The sequence below is a fragment of the Pipistrellus kuhlii genome, unplaced genomic scaffold (genome assembly GCF_014108245.1).
Source record: "Pipistrellus kuhlii isolate mPipKuh1 unplaced genomic scaffold, mPipKuh1.p scaffold_m20_p_41, whole genome shotgun sequence".
In the NCBI taxonomy this organism is placed as follows: Eukaryota; Metazoa; Chordata; class Mammalia; order Chiroptera; family Vespertilionidae; genus Pipistrellus; species Pipistrellus kuhlii.
Window position 1 is genome coordinate 1,917,033 of NW_023425542.1, and position 18,159 is coordinate 1,935,191.

The 18,159-nt window shown below is 50.0% G+C and overlaps 1 protein-coding gene across 1 annotated transcript; it reads right to left on the reverse strand.

Moving 5' to 3' along the window:
- Positions 1 to 6,590: 6,590 nt before the first annotated feature.
- On the reverse strand, positions 6,591 to 17,570 carry LOC118704257 (nucleolar MIF4G domain-containing protein 1). Its single transcript, XM_036411750.2, has 4 exons — positions 17,186 to 17,570; positions 14,282 to 14,393; positions 10,689 to 10,771; positions 6,591 to 6,715 (listed from the first exon to the last, which is right to left on the reverse strand). The coding sequence occupies exons 1-4, from the start codon at positions 17,299 to 17,301 to the stop codon at positions 6,631 to 6,633; spliced, it is 396 nt and encodes a 131-aa protein (XP_036267643.1). The 5' UTR covers positions 17,302 to 17,570; the 3' UTR covers positions 6,591 to 6,630.
- Positions 17,571 to 18,159: the final 589 nt, after the last annotated feature.

The window sequence follows — 18,159 nt, forward strand, 5'->3', positions numbered from 1 at the left end:
CTCTCTCTCTCTCTCTCTCTCTCTCTCTCTCTCTCTCTTTTTCTCTCCCCCCCCCCCCCCACCTCCTCCCCATCTCCTTCTCTCCCTTTAACTCTCCCTAAAAGTCAATGGAAAAATTATCCTGGGCTAAGGACTAAAAAAATAAATAATTAACAAAAGGATGACCTGGCAGCCCGGGCCTGCCTCCCAGCTCACAGCCCTCAGAGGGTGTGGATTCTCCACGAGGGTCTGCTCTCACGCTGACACTCCTTCCCCACCTGCTGGACCTGCCTGGCCACCAGAGGCACCTGAGCCTGTAGCCCCGATACATATGAAAACCAGGCTGTGGGAAGGAAGGCTTCATATGGTCCTGCCTCTGGGTTGAGACAAGACCTGGATTTGAATCCTGATTAAGAGCATGAACTTGAACAAGTTATTTAATCTCTCTGAGCCTCTTTCCTCATCTGTTTTTTGTTTTGTTTTTCAAGAAAAGGAATAACAATAGTGCAGTCAATTCTCATGATTCATGGTATAATGTCTTATCAAGCCACCGAGAACACTCATTTAGCGGATACTGAAACTGTCCCCGCCGGTTCTGTGTGTCTCTGGCCACATTTTTGTCAATGGTTCAGGTCGTCAAGCCGCCTTGTGTAATATACTCACAGCCACGAGCACCACATCTGGGACCAAAATGAACCCCATGTGGCGCTGCTTTATTCCCCGTGAGGCCCAGTGTACCCTTGCATTTGGGGACACTTCGGCACTCCATTTGGGGCCATTTCAAACAGCGATGTCGCCATCAAAAAGCACAAAACAGAACTCCATGGCACTCAATGGACCACAGAGGGGACTCTGGTTTGCAGTGTGAGAGCTGAAACAAGGCAGGAGCCAAAGGTCTTGTTCAACCTCATCTGCAAACGTGCCCATCAGGCGACTCCAGTAGCTCACAGTCTGGACAGGCCCATGAAAGGCCACGGCTACCGATTTGGGGTTCAAGTGCATTTCGGCGAGGAGGTGAATGCACCAATAGGGAATGCATGAATGCCGAGGACCGAGTCTCTCTCCCTCACGGGATGGCTGGTGTGGAGGATGAAGGGGCCCATGCCCGATACAGTCATCACCATCATCAAGGTGGGAGGGGAGGGCACCCAAGCCTAGACAATGCGGCATCCCAGTGTTGCTATCCTTCCATCCAGCCACCAGCTGGCGGGCCTTTACCTTGTGACCGTCCAGCTGTGACATGACAGGGAGGGGAAAGATACTCCACTGCCAGGAGACTGGCTTGAGCTTAGCTCAGTGTGCGGAGTGAGCTGCTCTGAATGAAACCTGGCAGAGGCGCTGCAGGGGCGGAGGCGGTTACCTGTGGACCTCCTGCTGCAGCCTGTGCTTCTCCTGCGAGGCCAGGGCGTTGGCCTCCTGCTCCTGTTTCAGAGCCTCCCTCTCGCTGCTCAGGAGAGTTCTCAGCTCCTGCAGAGCTGTTTTGTGCTGGAGCTGGTCCTGCTCCCTGAGGAGGGAAACACACCTCTAGGCACCCACAGACAGGAAACTGCACAGCCTCCGTGAGCGGCTTCTCTCTGCAGAGCTGAGGGAGGCGGGGATGGACACGGGTCTCCTCCAGCCCGGGAGCCGAGTGTCCCTCCTCACACCCGACCCTTCTCCAGGGTCCCTCCCAGTCCCTGTCTAAGCAGCCTCTCTCTGTTAGCCCGCTGGGAGCACCAACACTGTTTTCTGAACTCACACGTCTCAAAGAAGCTAGCATAGGGGTGTCGAACTCAATCAGAGAAGGGGCCAAAATCTAAAATCCAGCCTAAATCGCAGGCCGAATGGTTTACTGAACAGTCATAAACTGTCATTGTGATGGAAACGCAGCGGAGTGCAGTGATGACAGCGCAGTGCGGGCCACATTGCAAGGCCTGGCGGGACGGATTTGGCCCGCGGGCCTTGTGTTTGACACTAGCACATATTCAGGGAATTCTATCCACATGACAGCTTTCCCACCCCCGCCACCGGAGCCAGATGAGCCTCCGCCCTCCTCAGGAACAGAGCCAGGCAGCATCCTGGTGGGACCCCAACAGCTGCCAGGGGCCAGTGGCACACAGGCACGTGCACACCCACACACCCTGCTCCTCCTGGCACCCCAGTCCAGCCGTTACCCTCCCCTTCAGATCGCCCTCAGCTCAGGGCTTTTAATTCCTTCCTGCTTATCGGGTCCTCTCTGGAGGGCTGCAGAGAACAAGGGGAGTCCCTGACCTGCCCCTGGCTGTCCCTCCCACCTGCTGGAACCTCTCCTGTTCAGGGTGACTCAGCAGCCCCTCAAGAGTCATCCCTTCACGACTTGTATACATGCATATAAGTACAACCAATGGACATAAAACTATGGGGAGGGAGGGGATATGGGGGAGGGAGGGAGGGGGCAAAAAAAATCATTAAAATATGTAAAAATAAATAAATAAATAAATTTAAAAAAAAAAAAAAGAGTCATCCCTTCACTCATCACACAAAGGCAAATCCACATCCAGACCCCCTTCCTGACTTTTCCACACCCAGAGACAGGCTGACAGAGACCACCAGGGTTCCAGGGTTTGCAGCCTGTCTGCAGCCCTCCGCCTCCACTCTACCACCCCATCAGCTGTACTTGTACCATGTGCCAGGAGCCAAGACTCGGGGAAACTCAGACTCGGAAACCTGCAGTGACAGCTGCTGAAAGACGAGCCTCCAGTGGCTTCAGCTGCGGGTGGAGACTGCCCTGACGTGGGGAGGGGCAAGTGCGGGTGGGGGATCTGCCTGGCTCTCAGGGCTGTGATCTTTCTCATCCAGGATAACGATTCTGGAAAAAGTCATCCAGGTTTGACAAATAGGGCCATGGACCATAGGGTTCCCAACTCCTGCTTCCCTGTTGTGCCTTGGAAAACACACGGACCAAGCACATTCCAACCGTTGGTAACCACCCTACTGCAGGGCAGAAACTGCAAGTCTCACTCCCCACTGAGTCTCCGGGACGAGGCTTGACACCCAGGAAATGTGTGCTGGGGACAAAGTAGTGAGGGTGCCAGTCAGGCGTCCAGTGAAATGAACACAGAGCCACCAGCATGGGCTCCAGGCACCTCACGTCCCAGCCTGCAGCCCTGCTGCAGACAGACCAAGGGCTCCAGCTATCTGAGCAACCAGCCAAACCACGAGTAACACAGGAGGTCTACCAAGCAAGGAGCTACCTGCAGAAAGACAATGAACCCCTCCTTCAGAGCCGGTCAGATGCCACTTGCACAAACCTTCCCATGTGAGCAGATGTTAAGAATATCACTAGAGGTCCGGTGCACGAAATTTGTGAAGGGGGAGGAGTCAGAGGGGTCTCTCTGCCCAGCCTGGAACCTCTCCAATCCCAGACCCCTCAGACATCCCTCTCACAGTCCAAGACTGCTGGCTCTTAACTGCTCTCCTGCCTTCCTGCCTGCCTAATTGCTCCTAAACACTCTGCCTGCCTGCCTGATTGCCCCTAACCACCTCTGCCTGCCTGCCTGATTGTGCTTAACCACCTCTGCCTGCTTGCCGTATCACACCTAACTGCTCCCCTGCTGCTCTGATTGCCCCTAACTCCTCCCCTGCCTGCCTGAATGCCCCTAAAAGTCTTTGCCTCAGCTCCAGCACGCAGGATCCAGGCTTCCCTCCTCCGGAGAGCCTAAGGAGCCCAGAACCCTTATTTCCATCCCTCTGGGCAGCCACAGGCACCCAGGATGCTGATGGCTTATCTCAGGCCCCAGCTTTGTCAGGATCCGTCCTGGAGGATGTCTGGTAGGACTAATTACCCTATTACCCTTCTAGGGCCTGAAGGATAAGGCCTGCAGAGCCCGCTCGTCACCCCGACAGTTGCTGGCACCCACCTGAGACAGAACGCCCTGCTCTCCCTCTCTAGAGAACCACGCAGCAGGGTCTTGTGGAGGGTATGCTCCTGCACGAGGGCCTGGTACTGCCCAGACAGGTGCTCATGGAGCGCCCCCAGGCTCCCGTGGTCCTGCAGGAGGGCCTCATGGGCTTCAATCAGCTGCTCCAGCAGATCGTACAGCTCGTACAGCTCCTCCAGCTCCCTGTCCTTGGCCTCCTGCTGGTTCTGGGAGGAAGGCTCCACCTGCGGGAGGGAAAAGGTGATGATGCCTCACCGGGTGCAGGTCCCAGGAATCACAGACTCTGCATCCCCGCACCCCACAAGCAGTGAGGGGCCAAAGCAGAGCACGTTGAAGGCACCAAAATAACAGGGACCCTCAGGGCATCAAATCAGTTCTACTAGCACTTAAGGAAGTGTGCTGAGAGGGCCCAAAGCATAGATGGACTGTAGCATATGGTGCTACACTGAGTCTTGTGCCCCCTTTTATACACGGGACCTTTTTTGGGAAACTTGTGCCCTTTCTCTGCATAAACTCATTGGGTGCCCTCTCTGACTACTTTGAAAAGCCTACTGAAAAAGACAGTCATAGAAAATTAGTAAGGACACAGAATATCTGAACAACATTACCAACCAATTTACCCGGAGATTTACAGAACCACCATCCACCCAACACAGCCAGGAGACCTCCCTTCCCCTTTCCCAAGTCCTGCCAATCAAATCCAAGATGGCCAGTGTTCCTGGGGGGCAACACCTGTCCCTGTCCCCTTGCCACGGCTGAGAAATGCTGGTCTGAGCTGCAGCTGAACGAGGAACCTAGTCACCCAGGAATCACTGATCAGTGACCAGGACACAGCCGTGATCCCGACGCTCCCCCTCACAGGCAGGGGCATCAGGGGAGCATGTGCTCTGGAGGGCCTACCTGTGGGGCCTCCGCCTTCAGGTGACCAAGAGCATCGAGCACCTGCTTTAGATCTTTCAGCAGCTCCTTGTTGATGTCTGCCAAGTTCTGGCCATTATCCTTTTCGACCTGGAGTTGCATCTCCAACTCTGCCACCTGCAGAGCCAAAGACCCAGCCCGTGTGAGAGTCCATTTCATGGAGGGAACTTTAAAGCACAGCCCAAACGTGTCACCCCACAGAACACTTTCCCAGGCCTTTTCTCAAGGAAAAACCTTCCTACCCACTTGGGGGGGTACAACAGCCACTCCAAAGAGTGGCAGAGCAGGAAGAGGGAAGCCTAGCCCCTGGGAGGCGTCACTGAGCCACTGCCCCAGCGCTGGGCTGCCTTCCATGGCACTTGTGGTAGCTCCAGGCAGATCCGTCCTGGAGGTGTGCCAGGTTCTCTGGGCGACCCTGGACATATGGAGCGGGATCATTCTTTGTGCCAGGGCTGCTGGACATTCAGCAGCATCCCTGGCCTCACTGCAGCACAGCCAGGAGCACCTCCCCTCTCTTCCCCCAAGTCCTGTCAATCAAAAACGAGATGGCCAGTGTCCCTGGGAGGTGATACCTGTCCCCAACCCCCTGCTGCAGCTGAGGATTGCCGCTCTGAGCTGCAGGTGAGTGAGGAACTGGTCACCCCGGAATCACTGACCAATGACCAGGACAGGGCTGTGATCCCGGACGCTCCCCCTAGCAGGCAGGGGCGCCAGGGGAGGCCTACCTGCAGGGCTCTGTCCGCCTTCAGGGTGCCAACTTCCTTGAGCACCTGCTCTACTTCGTTCACGAGCTCCTCAGTGAGTGTCTCCCACTCCTGGCTCTTGTCCTTCTCCAGCTGCACTTGCAACTGCAACTCATCCACCTGCAGGGCCAAGACCAGCCGTGAAGCGGCCCCTCCGTGGTCCTGCACACACGGGCGTGGCTTCCACGACTGCTTCCCTCCCAGGCCCGCCCTGTGCTGTCTAACAGGGCGCTCGCTGGTCTCCTTTCTGTGAGCACTTACTATGTGCTCGGACCCTTTACCCACACTAACGCATACGGTCCTCACACCACCTACAGGGGCACACCATGAACCCATGTCACAGATGAAGATGAAGGCCATGGGGCACACAGACACCCACAGTGTCCGCTCCCTCTGCTGCAGGGCCAGTCATGCTGCCTCGGGACTCTGCTCCATGAGGACTCGTGTCCCGCTGCTGTGGCTGCCCTGCATTCCGCGCTTCTCCCAGCTGCGCATCCTCTCCGACACTGGGTGCTCCCCTGGCCACCTGCTTGCCCGTATGTTCCAGACACCACCCACGGGCACCTGCTTCCGGAGAAGCTGGTTCTCCTCCTGGAGCTCCTGGATCTTGACGCTCCTCTCCCTGCAGGAGCCACCCCGCACCTCCTGGGCCGTGCCCTCCAGGGTCTGTTCTTCTATTTTCAACTGTATGGCACTGTCGGAGGCTAAAGAGCAAAGTCCAGTCAGAGCCCAGATTCCGGGGCCTGGCTTCCACTCTCTGCCTCCGGCCCCGAGACAACCATCACCCCGAGCTGTCCACATGGGAGCTGAGAAATCTGGCAACACTTACTTTGTAGTTCATGTCCTGACTTCAAGGCTGCCAGACCCTTCATGTTCCCCTTGGGGAGAATTGCAATGAAACAGTTCCAATGGCCCTTGAGTAAAACCCTATTCACTTGGGGTGAGGATGGGCTCACACATGCGGTTCAGAGCCAAGCGCTCAGCACCCTGGAGGAGGGAGAAACCGCAACCAGCCTGGCTCCCAGGCAGCAGGGGCTGCTGCCCACCTTCAGAGAGCTGCTCCAGCTCCCAGCTCCGGTGGGCGCGTTGGTTCATCCTGGGCAGCTGTTGAGCCTCAAGGGCCATGCTGTCCCCCAGCAGCGCCTCAAGGAACTGCTGGGGAACGTGTCCACGATCCTAGTGCAGAAAGAGGGAGTGGTGAGGATACCCCCATGCCACCCTCTGGACAGGCCCCACCCCTGTGCACCCACCCTCGTTCCCCAGGATGAAGGGCTCCATGCACCTGCTCACTTCCCAAAACACAGCTGCACAGAAGTGACTGCAACACAGGGCCCAGCTGGGAGACCTACAGCCACTAAAAAACACGCTGACCCGGTGGCCTAGGTGATGAAGACACCCAACGTCTCTGAGTGGTGTCTGAACAAAGTGGCGCACAGCACAGGGCTTTAAAGCAGGTAATATGATGACGGGCAGCTCTGCGGTCCCTTAGCAGGTTTAACATGCCTTGGAATGGCTGTAGGAACTCCCAAAGCACAGCTCAACCCACATCCTAAAAACCGGTAGAGACCCTTTTTGCAACAGTCACTCACAAACACCCGTCGTTACAGAAAAGCAACACAGCAGTCAGGCCCTATCTGTTGTTTTGTTTGTTCCTTTAAGTATAAATATACACTAGAGGCCCAGTGCATGAATTTGTACACCAGTGGGGTCATTCAGACTGAAAATGGCTCTCAGGGTTTGCTTACATTCCCTGGATTCACCTGGGCACCATCTCTCTGCCCATCCTTGGCCCTGCACTGGGTGCCCTCTGTCCTTGCACATTCACTCTTCACAGCAGCTCCGAGGGGGAGGCAGGGACAGACCCTTCTTACATATGAAGAGGCTCTGCACTCACCAACTCCGCGCTCACCGACTCTAAGTTCACCGACTCTAAATCCACCGACTCTTCACTCACTGACTCCACACCCAACCGACTCCTCTCCCTCTGACTCTGTACCACACATTCTGCTGTTTCCATGTCCCCCATTCCCAACGGCCCTCTGCCCTGCATTCTAAACGGCTCTGCCAGCAGCTCACACTCATGCTAACTGCTTTGGAATAGACAAAATTAGGACACTCTCCTATGAAACTTAACATCTTGGCCAGCTTCTCGTTCTCATGCTCCATGCATGCCCATTGTACATAATTTCTCCCTGGTACACCTGCATTTTAAATACTTCTCTTTCCCTTTAATGTTATTATACATATGTTTTTATTTCCACACTTGCCAGGAGGTTGAGTATGGGCTCAGGGGTGGCGTAACAGTGTGGATATACTTAATACTATACTCCTGAAAATGGCTGAGATGAGTCAGTTTTGTGTGGTTTGTTGTTTTTTAACACAATGAAAAAATTTTTAAAAATTTTAAAAGAGTATAGACTCTGGATGCAGCAACCTGAGTTCACATCTTAGGCCCACCACTTACTAGCTGTGTGACCTTAGGCAGGTGACTTAACTCCTCTGTTCTGTTCTGTAGAGACCCTTTTTATAATACTCACTCACAAACACCTATCCTTACAGAAAAGCAACACAGCAGTAAGGCCCTGTCTGTTGTTTTGTTTGTGTGTTTGTTTGTTCCTTTAAGTATAAATACACAGAGGCCCAGGGCATGAATTTGTGCACCAGTGGGGTCCGTTGGCCTGGCCTGCAGAATCGGGCTGAAATTGGCTCTCAGACATCCCCCTATGGGTCCTGGATTGTGAGAGGGCACAGGCCATGCTCACTGACCCCACAAGTGCATGACGAGGGGTTTGAGGGGGAGAGAGGAGATGCCAGAGGTTGACCACCTGGGCAGGGAGCATGGGTGGGCACCAGGGCGTTTCTGGCCTGTCTCGCTCAGTCTCAATTGGCTAGACCCCAGCAGCAAGCTCACCTACCTGTTGGAGCATCTTCCCCCTGCTGTCAGTGCACATCATAGTAACTGGTTGACCAGAGTAGTGTCTCCCCCATGGTGGTCAATGCACGTCATAGCAAGCAGTTGAGTGGCCTTAGCATATTATTAGTACATTACACTTTGATTGGTTGAAAGGCCGCTAGACAACTGGACACTTAGCATAATAGGCTTTTATTATATAGGATTATATAGGATTTAAATATATTTTTACTAGAGGCCTAGTGCACGAATTCATGCACCAGTGTGGTTCAGAGGACGGGCCTGCAGGAATCGGGCTGAAATAGCCTCTCTAGCATCCCCTGAGGGGTCTGAGATTGGGAGAGCGTGGTTCCCAGGTGACACACCCCAGAACTGGTCTCCCTCCTCTCTGGTTCTGGGTGCGTCAGCCGAGAACCCCACTACTAAGTGACAGCAGCTCGGCAGCTCCTGTGTTGAGCATCTGCCCTCTGGGGGTCAGTGTGTGTCATAGCTAATGACCAGGCATCTGGTCCCCTTGGTTTTTATATCTATAGATGGATCTCAGAGAGGAAGGAAGAGGGAGAGAAACAGCAATGATGAGAGAATGATTGATTTGCTTCCTCCCACAGGCCACTCCTGGGCATGGAGCCTGCAAATGGGGCACTGGCCCCTGCCAGGAAGGCCCTGTCGGTTGCCCACTCAAGCTGCTGAGCTAAGCAAGCAACTCTTCAGCATCACAGGTCACTGCGTGGACAGCAACCCAAACCCAGTAAGAGAAGGGCACAACATAACCCTGAAAGTGCCCCAATCCGTTGTACACGTGGCGCGAGAGTGTCTGACATGCACAGCCCTGTCTATTGGACGAGTGCACTAGGCATGGGACTTTGCTGAGCCGTTTCCTTTGCAAGGAATGGGTTGGACTAAGGGTTGATCCCGGGGTTTCAGGGCTGAGTCTAGGCCTCTCGATTCCATAGTCACTCCACTGGTTGGGTGCTGGAAATAAATGGCTATTCGGGTGAGCTTTTGTTCAACACACAGTTCCTATCTGAACGGTTCACACATGTCCTCTTGGAAAGCCAACAGCTCTTGGCTGCTCTCAGCAGTTTCCTGGACATGAGGGCTAAGACACAACAAACAATACTGTGGGCCTCTGGGTGTTGGGCACATGCTGGGTGTGGGATGACATGGCTGGTCCCTCACAGGACCCCTCAAGGGAGGACTCTGCTGGACTTACTCCTGTCCCAGTGCCCAGCACACATGGGGAGCTGCTCAGCTCTTTCTCCTCATCCCTGCTCCCACCCCAGGAGCCCTTCCAGAACCACTCGGTGTCTTAGGGGCCGAGTCTCCCCTGAATGCCTTCACAGCCTGGGAACACGCATACATGGGATGTGACCATTGCTCTCAGTGGGCAGTTCTCCAAGGCTGGTCCCACTCATGGGTTCTAATGACTGAGAGTGGGCAGTAGCTGCTGCTTTTCCATCTCATGTCCATTTTCCCCACAGGGGCCAGAACCCAAGCTTCTGGGTAGAAGAGAAGCCGGGGACCTGCCATTAGTGGACACAGTTCTGATCAAAGCCTGGCAGCAGGAACGGTTTGCTCACAAACCCTGGATTCACCTGGGCACCATCTCTCTGCCCATCCCTGGCCCTGCACTGGGTGCCCTCTGTCCTTGCACATTCACTCTTCACAACAGCCCCGAGGGGGAGGCAGGGACAGTTCCTTCTTACATATGCAGAGGCTCTGCACTTACCAACTCCGCGCTCACCGACTCTAAGTTCACCAACTCTAAGTTCACCGACTCTACATCCACCGACTCTTCACAAACCGACTCTGAACCCACCGAATCTGCACACAACCAACTCCTCTCCCACCGACTCCACACACAACTGACTCCTCTCCCACCGACTCTGCACCACACATTCTGCTGTTTCCATGCCCCCCATTCCTAACAGCCCACTGCCCTGCATTCTAAACGGCTCTGCCAGCGGCTCACGCTCATGCTAACTGCTTTGGAATAGACAAAATTAGGACACTCTCCCTATGAAACTTAACATCTAGGTCTAGGATATATAAAATATAAAGAAACATAAAGGTTATAAATATATATCCTACATCAATGAAAATAAAAATTAACTGCTTAATTCTAATTTTGTCTATCCACATTTCTAAAAATTATTGTTCTCCCATCAGCCAAATTACAGAAGTTAGATCCATTGCTTTGAGATAACAACACATTCATTTTATTTTGTGGAATCTTACCTAGAGAGCTCAGCTCCCAAATTCTCATCATCAACTGTGAAAAGTTCACACATTAGAACACCTGAACTCCACCAGTCAACTGCCTAAAAAACAATTTGACAGAACATTCATTAATGTGTAGTTTATTAGCAAAATGAACAAAGTAAAGCTGTATATTCGGAAAATATTTTATTTACTTCCTTTTAGAATCATTGATCGGCTGCCTCCTGCGTGCCCCATAATGGAGACTGAGCCATGGGCATGTGCCCTGACCAGGTATCCAACAGTGATTTTCTGCTTCAGAGTTTGATGCTCTATCACTGAGCCACACCTGCTGAACTGGAAAATATTTTATCAAAAATATATTGTACATATAGTTCTCTGTGCAAGGAGTATTAAATTAGCACATGCAAGAAATATATTTAGAGGACACATATGCAGGTATCCTCAGAACAGAATTTAAACATTTAGGCTGTCAACCGATGTGCTAAGAGTGTTTTAATTATTTCAAAACTAGTAATAGTTTTACTTGTGTAATTAAAAAATTCATTCTTAAAATAAATTTTATACATTTTAATTACATGCAATATTTGGACTTATGGGGGGGGGGGGAGTAATGACTGGCATTATTAATTATCCAGTTCCAATAACTGTTAGGAAATTACTTAAAGTGAAACCGGACAACCAATAGGCCCAGGCTGCTGGTTTCTACTGGAACGAATGTAGCAGACACTGGGTTGGCTCATATATGGCGCTTATTCCATCAATGTGGGCAGAATGGGAGAGCAGCAGGTCATCCACAAACATCTGCTCTACTCTCCCCATAAGCCAGCTGCTGATGTTGGGTAGAATGACACAGATTCCATGGGAAAGTTTGAATTACACACATGGGAAAGTAGGCAATGTACAGTGGTTACAGGTTACATGCAATGTGGGCTGGAGTTGGCAGAGGCGGGTGCCTCAGGGACCAGCTTAGAGGCAACAAAGGTTAATCTAGGCCATTCTCAGGAGCTGCATTCCCATGTTGGCTCCCCTGCCCCAAGGCCTATAACTCTCAAACAGAATAGAACGTGCTTTCTCTAATCAAACAGAACAATCATAGTTAACAGAGCATGATTAATAGTTATTATTATAGCTAGTCCCCAATATTCTATTCCTATCCCTAACAAAAGAAAAAAAATGAAAAGAAAAATCCCGCCTAAAGGTGTTATTATTGCCCTAATCAGTTTGGCTCAGTGGATAGAGCTTCGGACTGTGTACTGGAAGATGCCAGGTTCGATTCTTGTCAAGTACATGTACCTTGGTTGCGGGCACATCCCCAGTGGGAGGTGTGCAAGAGGCAGCTGATTGATGTTTCCCTCTCATCAATGTTTCTAATTCTCTACCCCTCCCCGTTCCTCTCTGTAAAAATCAATAAAATATATTTTTTAATAAAAAATTAACGATGTTATTATTTCATAACTACCTCAACCAATTGCTCCTCTAGAACCTGTCTCATAAATGTAATAGTCTTAATTTATGGGAAGCATAATGAGACTTAAAATGATGTCAAACAGCCGAAACCAGTTTGGCTCAGTGGTAGAGCGTCAGTCTGCGGACTGAAAGGTCCCAGGTTGGATTCCGGTCAAGGGCATGTACATTGGTTGCGGGCACATCCCTGGTAGGGGTGTGCAAGAGGCAGCTGGTCGATGTTTCTCTCTCATCGACGTTTCTAGCTCTCTAGCTCTCTCCCTTCCTCTCTGTAAAAAATCAATAAAATATTTTTTTAAATGATGTCAAACAAAATGTGATCTAAAATTATTAAAAACTAGAGGTCTGTTGCACGAATATTCATGCAATAAGCCTTCCTTCCCCTGGCTGCTGGCACCTTTTTTTTCCTCAGGCACCCGGGACCCAGGCCTACACTCTGGCTTCGGCCTTTGGTCTTTGCTCTGGCTGGAGAATTCGCTGCAGCCAGAGCCTTCAGTCTTTGCTCCAGCCAGAGCACCACTCCTGTAGCTTCCTCTGCCCCCTACACTCCCCTTCATAGCAGGCGCCCCGCCCTGCCCAGCCACTCTACACCTGCATGTGTGCTACCCAGAGGTCTAGAGCAGCTGGGGGTGGTGCAGCTGCCACATATTTTGGTTAATTTGCATACTCACTCCTGATTGGCTGGTGGGTGTCATGAAGCAATGGACAATTTGCATATTGCCTTTTTATTGGTGTAGATCACTTCTTTTATCATCAATATACAAGTGAAGATTTCAATAATGGTTAAATTTAGAGCTTATGCCAATGAAATGTTAAGTGGATGGTAAAATTTTAAACTCTCTGGTCCCAAATTTTTGGGCCAACGTTTCAGAGCAATGATGCAAAAATCTATGAACCTAAAGCTATTTTAGGGAAAATACATAACAATAATACAGAAAATAGGATGAAGCCAACTGAAACCACCAACGAGTGAGTGCCAGCCTGGCACAGCAATGAGCATGTTGTATACATTATGTCTCATTTAACCCACTCAAAGTCATCGTGTTGTTCCATGAATTCCCATTGACTTAGCTGTATTTTGGACCTTGGATATGCAGAAATATCAGGAGGAATATAAGGTTTTCTTTTCTAAAAATTGGGTCCATATACCAGGCTGTGATGGCTCAGTTGGGTGGGTCATCACTGTGTACATGGAAGGCTGGGGGTTCAATTCCCAGTCAGGGCTCATACCTAGGTTGGGCATTCAGCCCCCAGGGGGGTGCATATGAGAGGCAACCAACTGATGCTTTTCTCTAACATCAACGATTCTCTCTCTCCCTCAAATCAGGAAGCATATGCCTGGGATAGGATTTAAAGAAATATTGGGTTCCATTAGGTCTTAGAAAGTAACTTTCAAATTTTAACTTCTAAATTCTTACCACATTTCCCAATAGTTTCGAATAATGCCTTGAAAAGAACTAAACCAGAAATACAATTTTTTATTTATTTATACAAGCATTTTTACTGGCACCTGAACTTAGTTGGCCTGGCTCAGGGGTTGAGTGTCAACCTATGAGCCAGGTGATCATGGTTTGATTCCAGGTCAAGTCGCATTCTCCAGTTATGGGCTTAATCCCCAATGTGGAGTATGTAGGAGGCAGCCAATCAATGATTCTCCTATTGATGTTTCTCTCTCTCTCCCCCCTCTCCCTTCCTCTCTGAAATTAATAAAAATTATATAAAATAATAATTCTCTCAAAAAAGTAAAAATAAAAAAGGAAGTTACAGAGTACTTCCCCTGACGAGACAGAGCAGTGCTTCTCCGCTGTCGCCCCACGTAAAAAAACCAAGGGAGGTTAAACAGACAAGGCCCCACTGGTCCTGGAGGGGCCCTCTTCCAAAGTGATCAAAAGGTTCTGTGGTGACCCTGCTTCACAGCGAGTCCAGCACCACAGGCTAAGTGTGGGGGATGCTTATCACAGGGACTCCCCTGCACACGGGCCACGCACAGGGTCTCACTCAGAAACGCAGGTGCCATTCGACCCCTCAGAACTCCTGCTGACCAGGCCGGCCACCTGACCCACAGCTCCAACTACCTCCCAGACGTCCACGGTGGGATCACGTCCACAGGAAACTCAAAGCACTTAGGAGTAAAGGTGACTCACCAAAGCTCTTTGCAATTTCCTCAGTGTCTCCACAGGCTCAGGGACAAAGCCCAGAATCCTCTGCATGTTATTGTTCTTCAGTACCAACATCATTTCCAGCATAAAGGGAATCCTAAAATATAGACAAAAGAAAGAGAAAGCCATCATTTCAAATTGTCTATATAACTGACCTTCAACTTGGGAAGAAATCAACCAATTCTGCACATGGCCATCACCGCTGATACACCAGATGGTCTCAGGCTGACCATCCCACTCCAGCCTCCGCAGTAATTTAACAAATATTGGGCCTCCACGTCGGCCTTGACCACTACCCACAGTTCTCTAGTTCCCTCTCCCCCTCCTCCACCCCAACTCCTCCCACTGATCCCCCCATGTGCGCTCCCTGTGCTCTGAGTCACCCCTCCTCTCCACAATAGTTGTCATTCCTTCCTCCAATCCTGGCCTTTTCATTTCTTAAACTTTTAATCTGGAATAAAAGTTGCAAGACCAGTAGAGACTTCCCACATACTCCTTTCTGAGATTTCTCCAAATGTTGACTTTTTACTGATATAATTCACAAACGATCAAACACCCATTCAAAGTGAACACTGAGTATATTTAAGGTTGTGCATCATCTCCACAATTTTAGAACATTTTCACAGCTCACCAAAAAGAAGCTCCAAAGACATATTAAAGGCCATGCCCTGATTCCCCAAATCCTACCCTAGGCAACCTGGTGAGTACTTCCCGAATCTGCTGACTTCTATTATTTTAATTAATTTATTTTTAAAAAACATATTTTTATTGCCCTAGCTGATTTGGCTCAGTGGATAGAGTGTCGACCTATGAATCGAAAGATCCTGGGTTCAATTCCAGTCCAGGGCCGGGAATCAAACCAGGACCTCCTGGTTCATAGGCCCATGCTTAACCACTGAGCCCCGTTGACCAGGCCAAAATCTCTATTAGATCTAGTAATAATTAATGTCGTTTTCTAATACTTTTTTTAAATCGAATTTATTTAAACAATACAACAAAATTTAATCAACAATATAGTTGCCATTGTTTTCTACTACTTGTGCCCAACGCTCAGGAAGCATTTTAATCCCTCTGTTGTAAAATTCTTGTGATTTTGATGCAAAAAATTCGGTCAATGCATTTTTGAGGCATTCTTCATTATTAAATTTTTTTCCAAGAAGAAAGTTTTGCAAAGAACGAAACAAATGGTAATCAGAAGGGGCAATATCAGGAGAATATGCAGGTTGAGGGAGAACTTCCCATTCCAACTGGCGCAGTTTTTCAGCAGTGATTCTTGCAGTATGCGGTCGTGCATTATCGTGGTGAAGAATTACGCCCTTCCAATTAATCAGCGCGGGTTCTTTTTCTCTTAAAGCTTAGGCTAACCTTTCCAATTGGGCACTATACACTGCACTTGTAATGGTTTGGTTAGATGGTAAAAGTTCATAATGAAGAATTCCTTTAAAATTCCACCAAACACACATCACTTTTTTCGCATGCAAGTCAGGTTTTGGCGTGGGCTGCGGAGCCTCATTTTTGTCCAACCATTGAGGCCGCCTTTTCAAATTAACATACAGCACCCATTTTTCATCTCCGATAACAATTTGCTCTAAAAACGGCAAACTGTTTTGACGAGAGAGGAGCGAACTGCAAATTGTGACTCTTTGATTACGATTGTTGTCTGTCAACTCATGAGGAACCCATTTTCCAAACTTTTGGTCTTTGCCAAGTGCACGCAATTGATTGGAAATTGTTTTTTGTGAACAATTTAAAGTTGTCGCAAGCTCTTGTTGGGTAATTTGAGGATTTTGCACCAAAAGAGCTTGAAGAGCTTCTTGATCAAAATTGGACACACGGCCTCGACCACTCTTGTCATCTAATGAAAAATTTCCCTCGCGAAATTTCTCAGACCAACGCTGGCATTTTCTGGCGCTAACTGCATCTTGACCAAGAGCACTACAGATGTTTTTTGCAGCCTCACTTGCTTTTCTTCCTAATTGGAACTCGTAAAGCATGCAGTGCCGAATATGCTCTTCATCCGCCATCTTCTTAGCCCTAGTTTTGCAACAAAAACCAAACCAAACACAAACTTTTTCAAGCAAAACTTGTTAATTGCACTTCACACGTTCTGTAGATACCACGTGTTTGAAGGTTATGTCAATACAAGTCAACGCCAAGCAAGATTTTAAATGAATGTTAAAAACGACATTAATTATTACTAGACCCAATATTTTAAACCTGAGCTCTGGGCATCCAATAGAGGGGGAAGCTTCTTCTCTGGGACACTTTGGCCTGTCTCCAGGTGACCTTCCTCCTGCCTTTCCTCTCAAATGTCTGAGTGTAAGTGATTCTAACCCCGAGGCTTTCCACCTCAGGGCCTCAGGGCCTCCTCAGAGGGCTCAGACCACAGCTCCTCCCAGTGACTATTACGGGATTTCAGAAAAGAGCCCATCTTCCCTTTTGGACCTGGGTCTCCTGCATGTTCTCCTGCCCACTGAAGGCCCAAGCTGAGAACACGGGCTGACCCTGGCCTTCCCTCCCATCTATGCCCTATCAGTTCAGTCCTCACACCCACATCCACACCCACACCCACACCCACACCCACTCCAACTTAGCTAATCCTCCCACCGCCCTGGAGCCCTCCCATGGTCCCTTTCCGGCCCCGAGCATGCACCAATAGGGTCCGACGGCCTGGCCTTTGCCCCCTCCAAATCTGGCATCCTTGGGGGATGTCAGAGAGCCAAATCTATGCACTGGGCCTCTAATTTTTAAGATTAAAACATCAAATCACAGAAGCAAAAAGTAACAGATTACTAGGAAATGAAACACAGCATCTACCCCACTTATTTCCGTGTGCTGGTCAGCTTCTGAGAACTGAGGCACTTAGGAGGCAGGAGTGACCCATGGTACCTGGTCTTGTCCTGGAACTTGCCGCCTGCCCGGCGGGCTTTGGCCTGGGTCTCTGTGATCACTTCCAGGGACAGAACATCATCTTTTCTCAACGAAAAGCCCACACTTCTCAGCATTAATAGGAGCAGGTCCCTACCTTTCTCTGTGTGAGTTCCAGTAGGTTTCTCCAAATAGGGAGATACTGTTCCACATAGAAATCATACAAATGGGCAATGATGGTGAACAGGCTGCCACCCTCTCTGCCCTCGCTTCCCTTTTTATAGACGTCATCAAACTTCCTCACTGGGGCCTCCAGAAAGGGAGCTCTGACCTGCACGAATTAAACAGACCAAACATCATTGCAAACACCTGACAATGTGACAGCAAGTTCCTCTCAGGGATCCTTCTTTTCTTTTTTTCTTTTTTTCTTTTTTTAATATATTTTATTGATTTTGTACAGAGAGGAAGGGAGAGAGAGAGAGAGTTAGAAACATCGATGAGAGAGAGTCATCGATCAGTTGCCTCTTGCACACCCCCTACTGGGGATATGCCTGCAACCAAGGTACATGCCCTTGACCGGAATCGAACCCAGGACCTTTCAGTCCCTAAGCCGACGCTCTATCCATTGAGCCAAACCGGTTTCGGCAGGGATCCTTCTTTTCAACAAGCTGAAGTGTTTATGCTGAAAGAGTCAGTACTTTTAAAATCAACGCATCCATGTACATGGGAGGATACACACGCCCACAGGGTAACCGCTTTAAAAACCAGTCTGAGTGTACAGTATGGATACACGGCCACACGGACTGGTGGGTGCCGCACAGAGCAATCCGCCACAGCACTGGAGCCTCCCTGTAAGCACAGCCTCCCGTCTTCTAGGTCCAGGTGGACTGCCTCGGCCAGCAGCCACCTGGCTCACTGGAGAAGGACCACCGCCCAGCTCTGTCTGCAAGGCTGCCATCTAACAGCACTCATTCTGAAGGCGCGCTGAGCCTGGA

What these genes read in the sequence shown, in the direction of transcription:
- LOC118704257 (XM_036411750.2), bottom strand. Translation starts at nt 17,301, where the DNA reads ATGCTGAGAAGTGTGGGCTTTTCGTTGAGAAAAGATGATGTTCTGTCC. An exon ending in GGAAATTGCAAAGAGCTTTG is followed by an intron (nt 10,772 to 14,281) that starts GTGAGTCACCTT and finishes ATTGTTTTTTAG; the next exon opens with GCAGTTGACTGGTGGAGTTC. An exon ending in TTGGGAGCTGAGCTCTCTAG is followed by an intron (nt 6,716 to 10,688) that starts GTAAGATTCCAC and finishes TTTCTGCACTAG; the next exon opens with GATCGTGGACACGTTCCCCA.